We start from the raw sequence: 17,191 nt of genomic DNA on the forward strand, positions 1-17,191 counted from the left end.
AGCAATCAGCCTCATGGGTCAGCCAGCTGCTACTGCGGGATTTTCTCTCAGGTTTCCCATTTTGTACAGAAACTTGGGCATAACTCTGAGATTAACCTAAACCTTCAGCCCAGTTCAAACACAAGATTCATTTATAAGTCATAGTCATCTTAGCTTCACTCGTTCTACAGTGCCGTCATGTGGTCAAAGTGTCCTTTCAGTGTAGGAGCTATGGTACATGGTTTAAGTCACCATAACGTACCTTCTTCTAGAAAGTTGGTTCTGTTCATCTGGATGGTTTGTTTATAGTGGAAGGAACCTTTTGTCAGTCGTCCATGTGAGCTTATTGGTGAGAATCGGCTGATTTGAGGTTTTTCCAACATTAGAAACGCACCTTTGCACAATGTCTGAACGTTCCATCACTTACTTGCAACTGGCCATGAGGTCAGTCAGTACGTATGAATATGCAAATTGTCATGACCATAGACCAAGAGCATATTCGCAGCGAGATAGTATCTGCAACCACAGCACCATTCCTCGGTTCCCATTTCAGATCAGTTCAATTCAATTCAATTCAATTCAATTCAATTTTATTTATACAGTGCAGTTTTAAATATTCTGGGAGACACAAGTCAGCCTGCAGTCTCAGAGAAAAGAGCTCTAATAGGGTGATATGGTACTAGAAAGTCACTGAGTTAAGATGGGGCCTGATTATTGAAGACCTTGTATATAAGGAGCCAGATTTTGAATTTGGTTCTGGATTTAACAGGTAGCCAGTTAAGGGAAGCCAATATAGGAGAAATATGCTCTCTCTGTCTACTCCCTGTCAGTGCTCTTGCTGCAGCATTTTGGATCAGCTGAAGGCTTTTCAGGGCGTTTTTAGGAAAACTTTTCAAACTCTTCAAACTCTTCTTTTATCTCAAGAATTCTTGAGATAAAAGAAAGGTTGGAGATTGACCTGTAACTAGCTAAGTAAGAGAGTAAGAGATTACTTTTTAGGTAATAGTTTAACTGGCCATTAATTACTTAATTACTGAAGTTAACTCAGAAAGATTAATTGGAGAAAAAGACTAAATGAATACAAATTGCACTGAAATTCGATGGATATAATATTACGTCTGTGAGATGATTAAAGTTTTGTTTGTAAAGAAATTCATGAAATCATTTCTAGTTATCATTAAAGGAATGGTTGGCTTAACAGAGCTCTGAATTTTTGTCAGTCTGGCTACAGTGCTGAAGAGAAACCTTGACTCCGTGCTCAAACCAGCGTTCCTCCCTGTCCAGGATGTGTACATCCTCATCACTGAAAGAGTGTCCACTGGCCTGTAGGTGTAAATAGACTGCAGAGTCCTGGCTTGACGAGGTAGCCTTCTGTGTTGTGCCATCTGCTTCGTCGGAGGTTGTTTGGTTTCTCTGATGTATAAATCCTGGCAATCCTCCTTGCACTTAACAGCGTACAGTATATTACTCTGTTTGTGTCGAGGGACCCGATCCTTGGGGTGGACCAATTTTTGGTGCAGCGTGTTTTGGGGATAAAAAGTAACCGAGACGCGGCGTTTAAGAGGAAATGTGTCTCAACTGTTCTGATACTCCTGACACATACGAGATCACTAAGGGTTTTTGCTTAGGCAGCAGTTGTCCTTCTCTCCTGGATTGGTTGGAGCTTTCTTTAGGCCCCTGGTTTGAGCGGGGAGTCAAGGAGGCCATTTACGTGAAAAGGGAAAGACCATCTCTGAATCGAGGAGGGGGCCTAAGGGTACATCTTTTGCCATCTTACAATGCTGTGATTGCAGCCATTCCCCAACTGTCTGTGAATGATACTCATGGCCATTGATCAGTGGGCTTTGATCAGTAAGCTTTTATCAGTGGTTACTGATCAATCGTCATGACAATTTGCATATTAATGATCAAGGAACTGACCTCTGTGCAAATGTACTGTTTATAAGCTGGGGAAACCTGCAGTCAGCTGAGACTGAAGAAGTCACTTGGAAGAGTGACGAAATGTTTCTCCCATTGAAAACACTACGTTCAGATGAACAGAATCAACCTTTTGGGATTTACTTACCTGGATCATTGAGCGTGCATCAAGAGATTTCTAGTTTGTTGTTTAGGAGCTGACACAGTCTCTAAGGGGATGGGGTTTGGAGGATAACAGGAAAAGAGAAGCTGCAGAGAGGCATGTAAGACTGCAACTCTGCTTCCTGGTCCCAGTGCTGGATAGTCACATTTTGGGGGTTTAATCAACTTGGCCAGATTTCTAGAAATGAGAGCTGCTACATCCAAAGTGGGATGGATGCTGTCTTTCCAAACAAGACCAGGTTTCCTCCAGAAAGTTTCCCAGTTATCTATAAAGCCCACATCATTTTTTGGACACCACTCAGACAGCCAGCAATTTAAGGAGAACATGTGGCTAAACATGTCACTGCTGGTTGGGGAGGGGAACAGAGAAAACTACATAATCCAACATCGTTTTGGCAAAGTTACACACCGATTCAGTATTGATTTTAGTGACTTCCTATTGATGTAACCGAGTATATCATTATGGGATATGGCATATATCTATAAGTTTTTAATTAAATTTTCTGACAAGCTACACAAAAACTCCACCGTATGTTGCAACAAGAACAGGAAGCTCTGCCACAAAGAGAGCACCACCCTTTCAACCTGGCACCAGCTTTTCCCTTCAATGGCCCCTCAACTCCTCTTGAAGCTGAGTCAAGCGGTTCTCTTTTTGAAGAAAGCAGACAGTAGTGCTGTCAGTAGCATTTGCCTACATGAGATTTGTTATTTTCTCCAGAAACAAGGACACGTTTTTTTTTTCCTTGAGCATTTATCTATTGGCATTGGGTAAAAAAATTAGCTTGAACATTATGCTCCAGGTGAGGCTTGAACTCACAACCTCGGCATTGCTCTGCCCAATACTGTCATATAAGTACCGCGCGCTAACCAATTGCGCCACTGGAGCGCTGAAAAAAATAAAGCCATTCATGGACCTATAGTAAATCAAAGAAAAATTAATGAACAAATGAGTACTAGGCTTGAGATAGGCTGGCAGCCTGTCTAGGGTGTGTACCGCCTCTTCTTCTTTGTTGTGTATTTTTGTCATTCAAGGACCATGGACATAGAGCCACAACATTGGCTCTGATACTATCATACATGCACTAATTGGAGCACCACAAGGAAGGGTGTACCCCGCCTCATTTTAACACTTAAAGTACAAGATACTTGGTTATAACTCAGCATACAAATAGGCTGAATTATTCAACAGTCTGTTCATTTGGTATATATTGCATATTTTCCTATTTCATATATGGGTGTTAGCCAACACAACCTTTGTAGCAGTAACCTACAAGAGTTTTTCTATCATAAATGTGGAGAAGCATGTAGCCACTGCTCCAGGTGAGGCTTCAACTCAGCATTGCTCAGCCAAATACTGTCATATAAGTACCGCGCGCTAACCGATTGTGCCACTGGAGCTGCATTCAAATCTGGAGCATTCATGTACCTCTTTACAAAATTAAGGAGAAATAAGAAATTTCACACTATAGGATATAAAATGGACTGTACAACAGGCCAGTTTCCTATTTAGGATGTACCCTACCTCTTGCCCAATGGGAGTTGGGATAGGTTCCAGCCCTGAATCGGTATCAGTTGGTGGATGGAACAAAACCAGAAAATGTATTGCAGAAAAATGAAATTTTGGATGTAATTGGACCCAGTGTTTTTAGGCTGCCAGCTTCAGGACAACTATTTCTAATTCTCTCAAAGAAATCTTATGTTGGAATTTTGTACATACGAAAGTTAAAATGTTTTTAGATGTGTCATTTTTGGCCTTCTTTCGACCACTACTGAAAGGTAATGGTGGTACTGGCTGACCACACCTTCATATTTTAAAGTGCCACATTTCCCCTCTGCTCACATGCTGAAAATTACTTGGTAATCTGAGCTCCTCCCTCCCCTTGATGAAAAGCACCAACATTCCAGCAGTGGTGCTACTGGTAGAGAGACAGTACCTGTACAGGAAAGAGGCGATGAAGTAGTGTCAAGTGAACCATGAAGGTGACGACACCATCACATTCTAGATGGTGTAGTGAGCTGGATGGATCAAGCCATCACTCAGCATGCTAATGCCACACATTGCATCAGTTCTTTGTGTACCATTGCCAGCTCACATTTCTGGTATACAGCCCCAAGTGTCAATTTGGTCAGTGTTGGAAAATGACACCAGTCTTGAAAGCCTACAGAGACAGCTTTGTGTATCCTGTTATGTATATGTACCATTTTCTAGATGGCTGAACTGTATGAAACCAAGTGGTGCATTTGAAACTCATTGCTCAAACTGAAGTTCCAATAAAGCAGCCTTTTTATTGCAGCACACATTTTAAGACCAAGACATTACATGGACCCACTCCATCATCAGACCCCGGCCTTGGTCTGGCAGTGGCTTGCCCATGTGGATCCCCACTGTGAGGCCACATTCTTTGCTGGCATATTTCTCTTTGACCTCAGGCTTCAGCAGGAAACCCTTCTCCTTGTCAAAGTAGTCCAGGGGAGCAAAGTACACAGTGGCTTCCCCACAGAGGTTTTGCAGTCGTGTGCGCCAGCCCTCCAGCATGGAGCTGCGAGATTCAGGAGAACCAGTAGCAGGATCCCAGAAGATCTGAGGGGCAAAAACCTGGAAGCCACAGTAGTTCAGGATCCCGTTCTGCACACAGGGAGGAGCAGCTGTTACCACATGACAGATCATTTCATGCTTGGCTCTGTTTATAGTGAGACCTCACCTGCAGTGGCCACAGTGTGACATTGATGTCTCCATTGATGCCAGTGTCACTGTACACAGATTCAGGACAGTCAGTGGTGAAGGACAGCATGGCTTTCTTGTCCTGTACAGAGGAAGGAGTGAGCAAAGAGGGAGAGGACACAGCCTGAACACAGACATGTTGGTGGAGCTCTCACCTTGAAGATCCCCTCACTGTACCGCTTCTCCTGTGCGTAGGCAAAGCCCAACACGCGATCCATCCACCCCTTCATGATTGCAGGAACAGATGACCAGTACATGGGGAACTGGGAACACAGGTTTAATGGTCATTTTGATGAGGACACCTGATCACAAAGACATTCCCAGTCAAACACTACCTGAAAGATGACAAGGTCTGCCTCCTTGAGCTTCTCCTGCTCTTTTTTGAGGTCTTCTGCAAGTCTGCCCTCCTCTGATGCCAGTTTGATCTCCTTTGCGTAGCAGAAGTTCTCAGCATCCTTCACTCCACCTGCAACAAAAATCTAGTGTTTGTATCTGATGAACAGAGCAAAGATGTTTTAATACCTGTAGGATACTGGTATACCAGTGATGTCCTCAGTTGTAGCAGCAGCTTTGAACTTCATGGCGTACAGGTCAGACACCTCTACAGTGCAGCCTTGAGCAGTCAGAGCTGCCACAGCAGCATCTTTGGCAGCAGCATTGAAAGAGGCAGGGCTCTCATGGGCATACACAATCAGCACTTTCTTGGCTGCAAAGTCAAAGAGAATAGATAACACAAAGTGCCCATTAGAGCAGAACCAGTTCATTAAAGCACTGAAAATAAAAACAACCATCAAAAATACTTACACATTCTGACACAAGTGCTCCGCGGTGACTGCTGATGCTCACAAGTCACTAGTACTCCAATGGGGGGGAAACTGCTACTGGTGTAAAGCTCAGTATCCAGGATTTATACACCCAATGGGCTCTGCTTCAACCAGGTGCAGTCAATCAGCAATCAGAGTCATCACTCTGCCAGCTGGAAGTGGGGGATTTTCTCTAAGGCCTCTCATCTTCAGATCTTTTTGTCTTTTAACTGCATGGACACCAAGCATGCGTCACTCCTACAAGATGATTAAAATTAGTTTTTCAATGTCTGTCATTTAAAAGACATGAAAATGAATCATCTTTCAGAGAAACTGATGTCGTCACCATGACATGAATGTTATCTAAGGGTTAATTAATTCTATTAGATGTTGAAACGAGGAGCTAAGCAATTAAACAGGGGAATGATCTTCATTAATCTATATACTTATGCAAAATTAGCGCCAAGATAAAAGTTTGTAGCTATTACAGATATTATGAAAGCAGCCGTGAAATATTATTACTAAATCCTTCATGCCTGTAGCTGGAAAAGCAAATTATAACATGTCAAGTTCAATCTGCTACAGATCGCATAGAAAACATCGGTTGAGAAAGCATCAAAACAATCGCAACAGTTAACTGTGGTCATTCTTCTCTAGCTGCAGGCTGTGGGGGGGAGCATAAGCTGCAGGTTAAAAACCTTTTTAAACAGAACAACGGGGGTGCAACAAAGCGTGCACATGTACACACAGTGAAGTCACTCAAAGAAAGCTGCGTGCTCCCACTAACATGATTTATATTCTGAAAACACTCCTCATTCTTCACCTCTGTGTCAAATTGCCATATTTTGTGGGGGTATATTATGGCAACCTCACGCAGGCCACAGTGCGTATGAGGCCCCATCTATCATATACAACCCACCCTCTCGAGAACAACACAAACAGACACACAGAGGCAGAGAGATGGAGTAGGCGGCTGGTAGACAAGGCAGAATGTGAGTGTATAACACCACCAAATGACTCTCTCTGACAATGGACACCATTATCTAGCACTGCGTTGTTTTTCTCTTTTATTGGTCTCAGCATATTCATAATTCAACACATGACATACAGGAAACACTAACATAAACATTCTGACTGAAAGAAGAAATCAAGTGACCCATCGGTCAGCTGAGGCTCTCACCTCAAAGACATGCGGCGGCAATGCCAGTTCTAAAACTCAGAATAAACACACCCGGATGCGCTGGCAGGCAGCTTTTTGAGGCAATTTGGCGGTACAGCAGGGGGAGAGAGGTTTGAAATCAGTAAAAATGCAAGCGTCAGCTTTAAAGAACAAAAAGCAGAGGATGTTAGCTCATAGCAAACAGCTGCTGGCAAAGCCGCATGTATTTTTATGCCTCAAAAAGTTGCCGGGACATCACAGCCTTGAGGGAAATGTGACGGATCCATGCCCTTTTCTGCTGCAAAGGAAGTGCTTTAGTACCCATGTTTGGGATAGGTAGGTAGAACTGGCCATAGAAAGAAGATGAGTTCAATTTACAGTGATGTAATGACATATACAATATATTATACAGCGGTTTATGTGGGAGGTTTATGTTGTTTGATGTAAGCTGGCTCTTAATTTCTCTGCCTCGTTATACTTCAAGCAGATTCATCATGAGTAACATAGTTTCTTAGGTAGAATTATACACGTTTTGTTGTTTTTATTGTTGTTTTTAAGAGGGCCTGTTATGCATTTTCTTATGTTATGACATATATATTTATATATATATAGAGAGAGAGAGAGAGAAATTACAAGTTTCATGTCCATATTAAAGAGGATCTGTTCTATTCATTTATAGTCCATATTTCTATTCCTGGGCACTACTAAAGTACCTTTTAATAAAAGCAGCTCAAAATAATCCTTATTTATATTTATTTGATCCTTTTTGCAGCCCTTGCTCCGTCCTCTGAGTGAAACAAGTTGTTCAACTGTGTCGCCGCTCCATGTAAGCTATCTTATTCTAATTGGATATCCCTCGTAAACAAAAGGTTTGAACAACAGGTGGGCGGGACTTCTGTTGTCACAGTAAGAGAAGGAAAAACTGTGAAACTGAGCATTTGGCTCACAGGCGTTACTTATTAAACTTTTAATATCAGCAACACTGATAATACAACCCCTTTAAACATGCCAAAAGTGTGTGTGTATGAAACAAAAGCTTATGCTTGAGACAGTTTTTTCCATTCTTAACTCTGAATTCCTTTTAGGATGTTCTGTTTGCAAGAAGCTGCCAATCAGTTAAAAGTTGGCTTGAACAGGAGAGGAGATAAAAATGCTTTACTTTGCTTGTGAGAATCTGCACCAAAGCCCAGCATAAGATATACAAGGCTCATTTTGAGCCTGAGTGAATGATGCAAAACCACTTCAGTATAGTCCAAGAATAGAAATATGGAGCCAGAAACAGACCCCACTTAAATATCTCATCTCTCTTCAACACTGATTCCAGCTCATTTATTTAGATTTCAAGAGGTGTGTGAATGACTGAAACTAAAACACAGTTTATAGCATTCGTGTCTTAAATGGCCAATCTCAGTATAGTGCATTTTCTTTTTTAATGTTAGCAGTGGACTCGTGTCTTGATACCCATATTAAAAGAACCCCATTCCCCCTTAAATGCAGCGCTACCCCTTCCCCACACTAATTCAAGCCCCCATGCCCCCACCCAATATAACTTTATACAAACTGATAAAACTTCACGAAAATTCACCATCAACACAAAGGTCACACAAAGTCCTGTGGTTACGTCCATCCTGTAAAAACTAAAAACAGCGGACATCAACATCCGCTCGGACCGCTCCCTCATGTGTTGGTTGATAGGGTCACATATATATAAGCACGCTCTCTACGTGCACCCAGATACAGTATATACATATACAAATGTAATCCCCAGGGGAGTAAAGACAGGCAGCACTTGCAGTCAGGTCAGGCTTATGTTTCTATTGCATTGCAGCTCATTGCATCCTTCTGTTGCCAAACAGTTAGACAGGTTGTTTAAGTGTTGTCAGGGGATACAATGGTATTTTTAGGACTAAAAGTAAAGGGGGAGTTTGAGGATTTAATGGCAGAACAGGTGGTGAGAATTCATTAGTGTGTACGCAGAAGTGCAGGTGGAGTGGAGGTCGGAGAGTCCATATCCGATCAATCGTGGATAACAATGGGGCCTCGCATTCTCAGGCTGGGGTGAGGGTGTGGAGGGGCGAGGACAAGCCCCTGCGGTGGACCCTGGGAGACCCTGCGCAGGGTGATTTGCTCACAAGGTTGCCGGCAAGCGTGCCTCAGCTGGGAGCGAGACAACATCCGTCGAGCCCGCCTAGATGGATGGAGACAACATGGGACAAGATGAGTGAAGAAAAAAAACAGGGATGCAGAGATAAACAGCATTAATAAAACTAAAAGGATGTTCCTGATCTTAGGCGTTTGGTACTTGTTTTATGCTTCCTCTCTGCCATATTTCAGGGGCTTATATTATGTTTTTCATTCAACTCCAGGTCTGAAGCAAACTTCTAAGTGCCTCAGTTCTACAAAAGACTACCAGAGACTGGCTTCATAGTTGGTTAGTCTGGTTGCCATAAACTCATGTGTTAAAATGCACAACTTTGCAGCTGAAATTAACATGTTTACACCTGGGCAGTAGTTCAACTACCGGTATGCTTGTAAGATTTTGAAATTTTTTTAATGCAGTAATCTGAAAAAATGGCATACTGTGTGGTGCAGTTTGTGCATCAGACTGGCTATGTCCATACTATATATTCATCTTTTATTTTTCCAACCTTTTCTAACAATCGACACTACTGACTTTGCAAATTCAGATTAATAATACAAAGATTTGGTAAATTTTATAGGTAAGACTTTATCGATCCCCTAGGAAATTCCCTAGCAAGCCAAGCTGCAATGTCAGCAGTTATAACCCATTAGACTACATTTTACAGAAATGGTATTATAAGTAAATTTACCTTTGGTACTTTAACTGTATTTCACTGCTTAAAAATGCAAATATCAGCAGCTAATCCAACTATTGCCTCGAGGGTCAGGGAAACAATAATCACTCAACATGAGTCGAAAATCCTTAAATAAATAAAACAAAACAACAACAAAAAATGTTTTTACTAATACTTTAGCACTGAATTGCTGTCATGTGACTGACTGATTGTACAGTAACAAGCAGATGAGTAGGTGTACTTAATAAAGTGGCTTCTGAATGTATTTCTTAGCCTGCAAATAATGCTTGTCTGAGACGATTACTCATGTTGACTGCATCAACACATAGAGCCCAAATATACAAATTATGAAACTGACTTCATGAGACAGCTGATTTATCACCGTGGGCTTGCCATACTGCGCTACTGGTTGTTAATCATCTGGTTGTTTGGTTGGAAAAAATGTAATCATCAGTCAACATCTGATTCTGGTTTTAGAATCAGTGTCTCTTAAATATGAGCAAGAAAATGGCTTCTGATTTCTCTGATCAGTGCAATTTAAGCAGAAAAGTGCAAACAGCCAGAGAACGGCGAGTTCAAGACACGAAGATGAAAAATCTCATAAAGAGAGAAAGCTGTGAAGTTTAGGGTAGTTTGAATGATTTAATATGAGCACAGTTCAGCTGGAGGGCAATACATCGCGGATCCAGGCTGTTGAGAAGGTAATTAGATACAACTAGATTCTTCTCATCTCGAGAGATTTACTATAGGAGAGTGCAGCGCGTTCCGAGCACCAGAACAAATACACGTGTCTGTTATGAAGTAATAGAGGAGAACATTTTTGCAGGATTTTCTGGCTCGTTGAGGGTTTTGTAGGTAATTTCCAGACTGCAGTGGGCTTTGCGGCGTGACAGGAAAGCACTTTTTACAACCCACAGGCACTAAAGAATTCCAGATTCTTGGGACACACTCACAAGTCTTGGACAGAGCGCTAATTGAATCCAAATGGAGACAAATGCAAGGTGCATAACCACAATGTATAGGTGATTATTCATGGTTCCCTTAGAGCAGTCTGAGACTTAATGCACAGCAAAGCTCTTTGTGCAATCTCATTTTCTTCCCCTTTCCTATTGCTGTAAATGTTGTCTCGTATTGTGAATGCAAAACACACCGGCTGCCTCCAAATCCCCGCTGCACTGCACAACTATAATGTGCCGAACCACGGGGATCTCCTACCGAGCAGATTACAGTACATTATGTGCCAGTACATCCAACAACACCAAATGTGTCTGAATGTGCATGTAAGAGTCTCCACACAAATCTCTCAAGTACAGTATACCCTGACACTGAGCACCGCATGCGTGTGCTATGGCTCAAAGTTAGAGGACACGCAGTTATAACACGGAGGGAAAACAGAACGGATTTATCTCTGCTGGTTGTCTGTTCATCTGGTTGTTGGGAGGAAGAAAGCAAACATGTAAATCTATCCTCAAACATATCAGCCTGTCTCATTTATATTCTGCTTTGCTCTGCTTCTGTATCCTAATGTTCCCCATTTCTGACGCTTTGCTATAGACAATCATTCGATATATGATATTATAACACTGTTAATACTGAGGCATTGTTAAGCACTTTAAGCACCATTTCGCTGTTTTAGCTGTGAAGCTTGTGTATCCATTTTATTTGCAGTTTGATTGCTTAGTTCAGAAGTTCGGAGCCTCTCCAAATGCAAATCCATAAAATCTGAAGGATAATGTGACAAATTTGGGGAAGAAATGAGACGTGCTCATTTTCCAGCTCCATATTTAGCGCTTTGAGTGCTCCGGAAGAGTAGAAAAGCGCAATATAAGAATCAGTCCATTTACCATTTGCCATTTATTTTTAATCGTGGATTCTACTATAGTAGCTTATCATGATTCATAGTTTAAAGTAAGCTCCTTAGTTTTAGCTTTTCTATCCTTAATCTAGTTTTCTTCTGACTGGCTGCAAAAGATTTAATCACCAGCTGGGTGGAGCTTCCTTGCCTCGGATGACCAATCTAGGGATAACCAATTTGTCTAAGACATCATGAAGACCAAAGCCCTAGCCTTTGGTTCACAAGGATTACCTTTACATACACTTATTATTTAAAACATTAGCCGTGTTAATGTAGAGCTCATTTTAGTATAACTTGGTTGTTGAGTGTTTATCCAAGTTACATTCTATGTAAATCCTAGATATGGTTGTGTGTGAAAATCTCTGTGAAACTGAAGTTTTGGAAAAATCCAGATCAGCCAATCTGGCACAAGAGCCCGACCACATTCAAAGTCACTTGAATCCCATTTCTTCCTAATTCTCATGCTCGATTTGAACTTCAGAAAGTTGTGCTGCGAGTTACTGTCATGCGACTGGCTGATTAGAGATTTACAAGCGATTAAACAGGTGTATCTACAAAAGTATTTGGTAAGGATATATGAGAGAAAATAAGGAAAACATGTTAGGTCCAATTTATAGCAATTTCTCTTTGCAAACATCTGATTTTTGTGATATCTTGGGAGTATTCGATTTCAGGAATTAAACAAGCTGACATTCATTTACTCACCAAAATGCAATGGGGGGTTTTCCAATTAAATAAGGGGGAAAAAGTCACTGGAGTGCTATTTTTTATCAGCAATGAAAGAAATGAGGAACAGTGGTGTAATAGTTTTGTATTTACTGGTTATTTATGGACTGCTGTCACCTCAAGGGAGGAAAACATTAAAAGGTAGGAAAAGTGGGCTCTTTATACCTGGTTTATACTTTGAGTGTAAAATGCAATTTACATGCGAACAAAATATTTTAACATAGTCTTTACATGAAAGCCATGAAAGATTGCTAAAGATTATTATAGTTCCCAGAGGATGTTCTCGCTTACTTTCTTGTACTTTCTTTAAGTAGTCTTCAGGAATAGTTCTCCGGGCTACATGAAAGACATGCTTTGGATGTTGGCTGCCTTTTGTTCCATTTACAGTTGAGTTCATCCACCTCTGCCTCAACAATGTTGAGGTCCAGGCCCTGGGGGTGCCAGTCTTTGACTGATGGTGTTCCATTCTCTGTTTTTCTATCCAGGTATGTTTTTATTGCACTGGCAGTGATTTTGGATTCATTGTCCTGCTGAAAAATTAAGTAATGCCAAGTAGATCCTTTCCAGATGGCATTGCACGGTGGATGAAAATCTGACGGTACTTTCTGCATCTACAATGCCATCAAGTTTGACAAGATGCCCAACACCACTGGCTGAAATGCAGCCCTAAACCATGACATAGCCTCCAGCATGTTTTACAAATAGCTGTAGACACTCCATGTTTTGCTTTTTTCCTGACCTCCTCTAGACACAATGATGGCAATTCAAATAAAAAGTCTTTCATTTGGATTGATCTCTCTGTAACACCTGCTGCCGCTGATTTTAAGTCCAGTTCTTGTGTGATTATTGTACAATATTTTAAAAAGTTTAAATTTTCCTGTCCATAGTTTCAAATTTTTTATTGCCTAACTAGTAGAATTGTTTTAATGACGCTCCACTGCGTCACCTAAAATGAAACACATTTTGTCATCTCTACTTTCATTTCTATTTATCTCTCTCCCATCTCCGAATTAGTGGGAGACATCTCCAACCCCTTGTCTATACTCTGTGTTTTCATCATACTCAGAGAAAAGGAGAAGCAAAGAAAGGGAGTTGATGAAACCTCTGATCATTTCTCATTAGCACCAACTTTTCAGGGCACATCTATTAATGCATTTTGTTCAGAAAGGCATTAATTGTCTCTACTAGGAGACAATTAAACAAAGGGTGCAGAATTCAGATCGATGCTGTCCCACTCACACGGCCATGTTGCCTTGGTGGTAACTGAGTGATTCATGCAAGTGCAGCCATGGTTAATGTGGTAATGATATTTCCACTCAGGGCACAACGGTGCCAGGCTCCATCTGCACCAGTTAGCCTCCTCTAATTTTAGCCCCAGCGGTCCGAGGGCGGCTGTGAGAGCCGAGCGCTATGGCTCATTTAGACACAGGCTTAATGGAGGAACATCTTTCTCTTGCACATGGGAACACATACGTACGTGTATGAGTCCATGCGGGAAAGTGCACGTGTACATTTAAAGAAAAAGTAAATGGATGTAAATTCAGTCACATAGAAAAAAGTATATTAATGGCTAAGGCAACGCAAAAAGAAACAGACCATGAAGGTGAATACACTTGAATGAAGAGGTTTTTTATTAAAAATGTATACGCGTATTTGTTTATAATGCAGAAAAAAAAACCAACAGCAACAAAATCAATGGCAGGCTGTTTCAGCTGAAAAGCTGGAGGATGATGAAACAGCATGTTTTGAACAGCTGTTTATGGCACAGTTAATCGCATTTATTAAATGTTTTATTAAATTACCTGAATGCACCATGAAATCTTACATTTCAGCTGGACTTTGGTTAAATCTTCAGAAAGTATACCATCTTTCACCCGTGCCTTCAAAGACATGCTTGTGCTTATGAGAGGATTCATCATAAGTGGGATATGATATTCACATTCACCCCTTGGGAACCTGAATGTCTGCACCACCTAACCCTCAGACCCACAGGGCTAATGTAGCTAAAAGGTAACTGAACTGAATCAGACAGCAATAAATAAATAACTAGAAATCTGACCAAGACAAATCCTTAAGCGCCTTGAGGCAACTATTGTTGTGACTTGGCTCTATATAAATAAAACTGAATTGAATTCACAGTGAAGCACAAGATTAATGTCTATATGGGAAAAAATGCATCCACATCCTTGACTGAATCCAAGTGTGGGACTAGTCTCAAAGGTTTGAACTGGACTTGTTGTTCTCTGCTTGTTTCTTTGCTCTCTTTACTGTTAGTTTTGATTTTCTGTGAGTCTTCAGTTCTGGATACATGTTAGCTCTAGTTTGTTTGTGTGTCTGCGTTTCACTGTTTCCAGTTAAAAACTATGTCATTTTTTAGTTATCAGGCTCTTATGTCTTCCATCTTTGCTCTTTAGCTCTACTTCCCTTCCTCATTGTCAGTGATTGTCCTCACCTTCACTTGTGTTTCATTACCACACTGTGTTCATGGGGTAATCCCCTGATTATCCCATGTGTACATAAAATAGTCCAATTCTTCTCCTTAGTCTCTGTTTGCTTACCTGCATGTTCTCTTGTGGTGTCTGAATAACATCTGTTTAATATTTGGGCTTTTATCAGTGAATATACAGCTTGTTAATTGGTCTGTTGCACTTTGGCTCTTATGCACTGCACACTCCCCACAGTCTGCAAACTTTAACAAACTGTGACAGGGGGCCAAATTTAGATATAGTGAGCCTAAAAACACAATACAATCATGAAATTTGTACTATTTATAGATCCATTAATTTTCTTCCATGTATCTAATTCGAAGGAGGGGTTTTGAGTCTATCTCAGTGGCCATAGGGCAAGAAGCGGGGTACAGCGGGGACTTTGGACTGTGGGAGGAAGCCATAGTACCCCAAGAGAAACCACGCAGACACAGGGAGAACATCTGCACAGAAAGGACCTTCAAATCCAGGACCTTCTTGCTGTGAGGCAACAGTGCTAACTATCACACCACTGTGCTGCCCAAGCTTCTTACAGATTTAAAATCCTTTAAAGTTGTCAAAAACCCTTAAACCCCCCCCCCCCCCCCCCCCCAAAAAAAATAGTACAATATGACATGAGTGTGTTAATCAGTTTCCAAATTTTCCATCCAGTTGGTCAAAACAGTGTTGAATGATGCGCTGATGTGTTTGCACTCTTAGGGCATTGTGTTGTATCCTTTTGAGCTGATGTGCATTGTGCATCTGTCTCAAGGTCACCATGAGACAAAAATAACTCGCTGTCCATTTCTGTCCCAGACTATTTCCTGTCATCTGCTTTCGCTCAGCTGTCAGCATCTTCCTTCAGACACACACACACACAACAAGCCTATCAGAATTCAAGAAAGGGTCACCTTTGCTTACCTGGTCTCCCGTGTGACAAGGAAGAAGCTGTCATCGGGAGCATCAATCCAATTAGGGCGCCTCTTGCGAATCATCACTCCTCCTCTGGTATTTCCACTGCTGCTGCTGCGGCCGTTATGCTGCAAGACATACATCCGAACGTTAGAGAGCAGTCGATGCAGCTGTAGAGGAAGTGTAAAGCAAATAGAAAATAAGCCTACCATGAGAGGTCCACCTGTTGTACCTGGGTTCTCTGCAAAAACAAACCCACAGCAGTGAGAGAAAGAGGCAAAGTACACATGAGGGAATCTGCCAGTTGCGAGTAGTATTGATTGGTTTTATTTCTTGTCCTAGTTACAAGTTGTGCAACAAATAACTGTGTTTCAATTTCAGTAAAAAAAAGTGAAGTTACCAATAAAAAACAAAGTGTCAAACTGAAGTTGAACCATCCAAATTATCCAAATGACCCCCATCTGCTGATTCGTTTTCATTAGAATTAGTTGTCATTCTCTCCAACGAGCTAGTTTAGATAAGAAATGGCAGAAAAGGTTATCAACTCCAGATGTATTCCTACTAATTGGATTTTTTATTAAGCATAAGGATAACAAAACATTGGATATCAACACTATTTATTCCCCAGACTTAATTCACATTACGAGTAACTTAAAAAAAAGAAAGAAGGGATGCATTTTCTTTTTTCTTTTGAATGTGGGGGGCTTTAAACAGAATGGACTTTCTGCTTTTGAGCAGGATTAAATTAAGCAAATCTGAAAATAATTACCTTTGTGGGATTAAATCAGATCTCTTTTTCTTTTTACTGATTAATAAGAGTCTGTGATGTACCTGTGCGCCTGTCTGGGTCAGCCCTGCTGTGGTGATGATAGCTGCGTTTTCCCAGCATGCCGTGAGGCCCATGTGGTAGAGAGGAGAGTAGGCGTCTAGGGGGAGGCGTCTGAAGGCCCGGGGTGCGGTGGGAGCGAGGGGCGTGGGTTGCTGGACGGGACTCTGGAAAAGACACACCGGAGGTGCATGAAGTGGCTCCTATAGACCATCTGAGTTATTTCTGCTCATGTTTTATTGGCTTAATGGGTTAGACTCCTACTGCTCAAACACTGACTGTGTGTTCATTTACCTAGAAACTGCAGGACACTAGTCAGAGTGCTCCTTTGGGCGGCTCTGGTTTTAGGTAGGCGAGTCCCCTGCCCTTCCGACACCCTTAACATGTCTAAACCAAACACACATACACAGAAATTTTTGTTAATCCCCTCTTCTCCCCGTATTTAAATTAAAAAAAAAACCTATTTATCCGTTTATCAACATGAACATCTCATGCAGATGAAAATGGCCTCTTCTCAGGTACATGATTATGGATAAAGACCACAAGATGCAGGATTTGATGCAAAGGAGCAAATGACTGAGGTATTTTGCAGCGACTTGCTCTAAGGGAGGAGAAATCTCCCCCCCTCTCACATGCGCATACAGATGTCAGCACATGCTTACATGCATGAAAACATATCGTAGACACATACATTCAATTATGAAGACGGCATGACAGCAGGCACTGGAGGTTGAGTCCATGCTGAGGAGCGGGGGAGGCGGGGGTGCCGCTGTGCTTCCTCTGAGTGTGGTGGAGTTGATGGACAGAGAACACAGACACATGAAGCACAAGGACTCGGAAAAGATGCTT

The 17,191-nt window shown here is 41.5% G+C and overlaps 2 protein-coding genes and 1 non-coding gene across 3 annotated transcripts in view; all 3 read right to left on the minus strand.

The window, feature by feature from the left end:
* Positions 1 to 2,850: 2,850 nt before the first annotated feature.
* trnai-uau (transfer RNA isoleucine (anticodon UAU)) lies at positions 2,851 to 2,944 on the minus strand. Its single transcript has 2 exons — positions 2,907 to 2,944; positions 2,851 to 2,886 (listed from the first exon to the last, which is right to left on the minus strand). It is a non-coding gene; the product is annotated as a tRNA-Ile (tRNA).
* Positions 2,945 to 4,324: 1,380 nt separating this feature from the next.
* LOC113028254 (ribosyldihydronicotinamide dehydrogenase [quinone]-like) lies at positions 4,325 to 5,717 on the minus strand. The gene is made up of 6 exons (XM_026178368.2): positions 5,585 to 5,717; positions 5,322 to 5,486; positions 5,116 to 5,246; positions 4,936 to 5,043; positions 4,761 to 4,862; positions 4,325 to 4,684 (listed from the first exon to the last, which is right to left on the minus strand). The coding sequence occupies exons 1-6, from the start codon at positions 5,586 to 5,588 to the stop codon at positions 4,361 to 4,363; spliced, it is 834 nt and encodes a 277-aa protein (XP_026034153.2). The 5' UTR covers positions 5,589 to 5,717; the 3' UTR covers positions 4,325 to 4,360.
* A 2,339-nt stretch (positions 5,718 to 8,056) lies between these two features.
* Positions 8,057 to 17,191, minus strand: part of mta3 (metastasis associated 1 family, member 3) — a 29,988-nt gene continuing 20,853 nt past the window's right edge. Inside the window, exons 15-19 of the mRNA XM_026178364.2 lie at positions 16,637 to 16,729; positions 16,348 to 16,509; positions 15,726 to 15,757; positions 15,526 to 15,644; positions 8,057 to 8,930 (exon numbers count right to left, since the gene is read on the minus strand). Coding sequence (XP_026034149.1) covers positions 8,759 to 8,930; positions 15,526 to 15,644; positions 15,726 to 15,757; positions 16,348 to 16,509; positions 16,637 to 16,729 — 578 coding nt within the window. The 3' untranslated portion in view covers positions 8,057 to 8,758. The remainder of the gene's footprint in view (positions 8,931 to 15,525; positions 15,645 to 15,725; positions 15,758 to 16,347; positions 16,510 to 16,636; positions 16,730 to 17,191) is intronic.

The sequence above is a fragment of the Astatotilapia calliptera genome, chromosome 8, assembly GCF_964374335.1.
Source record: "Astatotilapia calliptera chromosome 8, fAstCal68.1, whole genome shotgun sequence".
Classification (NCBI taxonomy): Eukaryota; Metazoa; Chordata; class Actinopteri; order Cichliformes; family Cichlidae; genus Astatotilapia; species Astatotilapia calliptera.

What these genes read in the sequence shown, in the direction of transcription:
- LOC113028254 (XM_026178368.2), bottom strand. An exon ending in TACAACTGAGGACATCACTG is followed by an intron (nt 5,247 to 5,321) that starts GTATACCAGTAT and finishes TTTTTGTTGCAG; the next exon opens with GTGGAGTGAAGGATGCTGAG. An exon ending in TCACACTGTGGCCACTGCAG is followed by an intron (nt 4,685 to 4,760) that starts GTGAGGTCTCAC and finishes CCCTGTGTGCAG; the next exon opens with AACGGGATCCTGAACTACTG.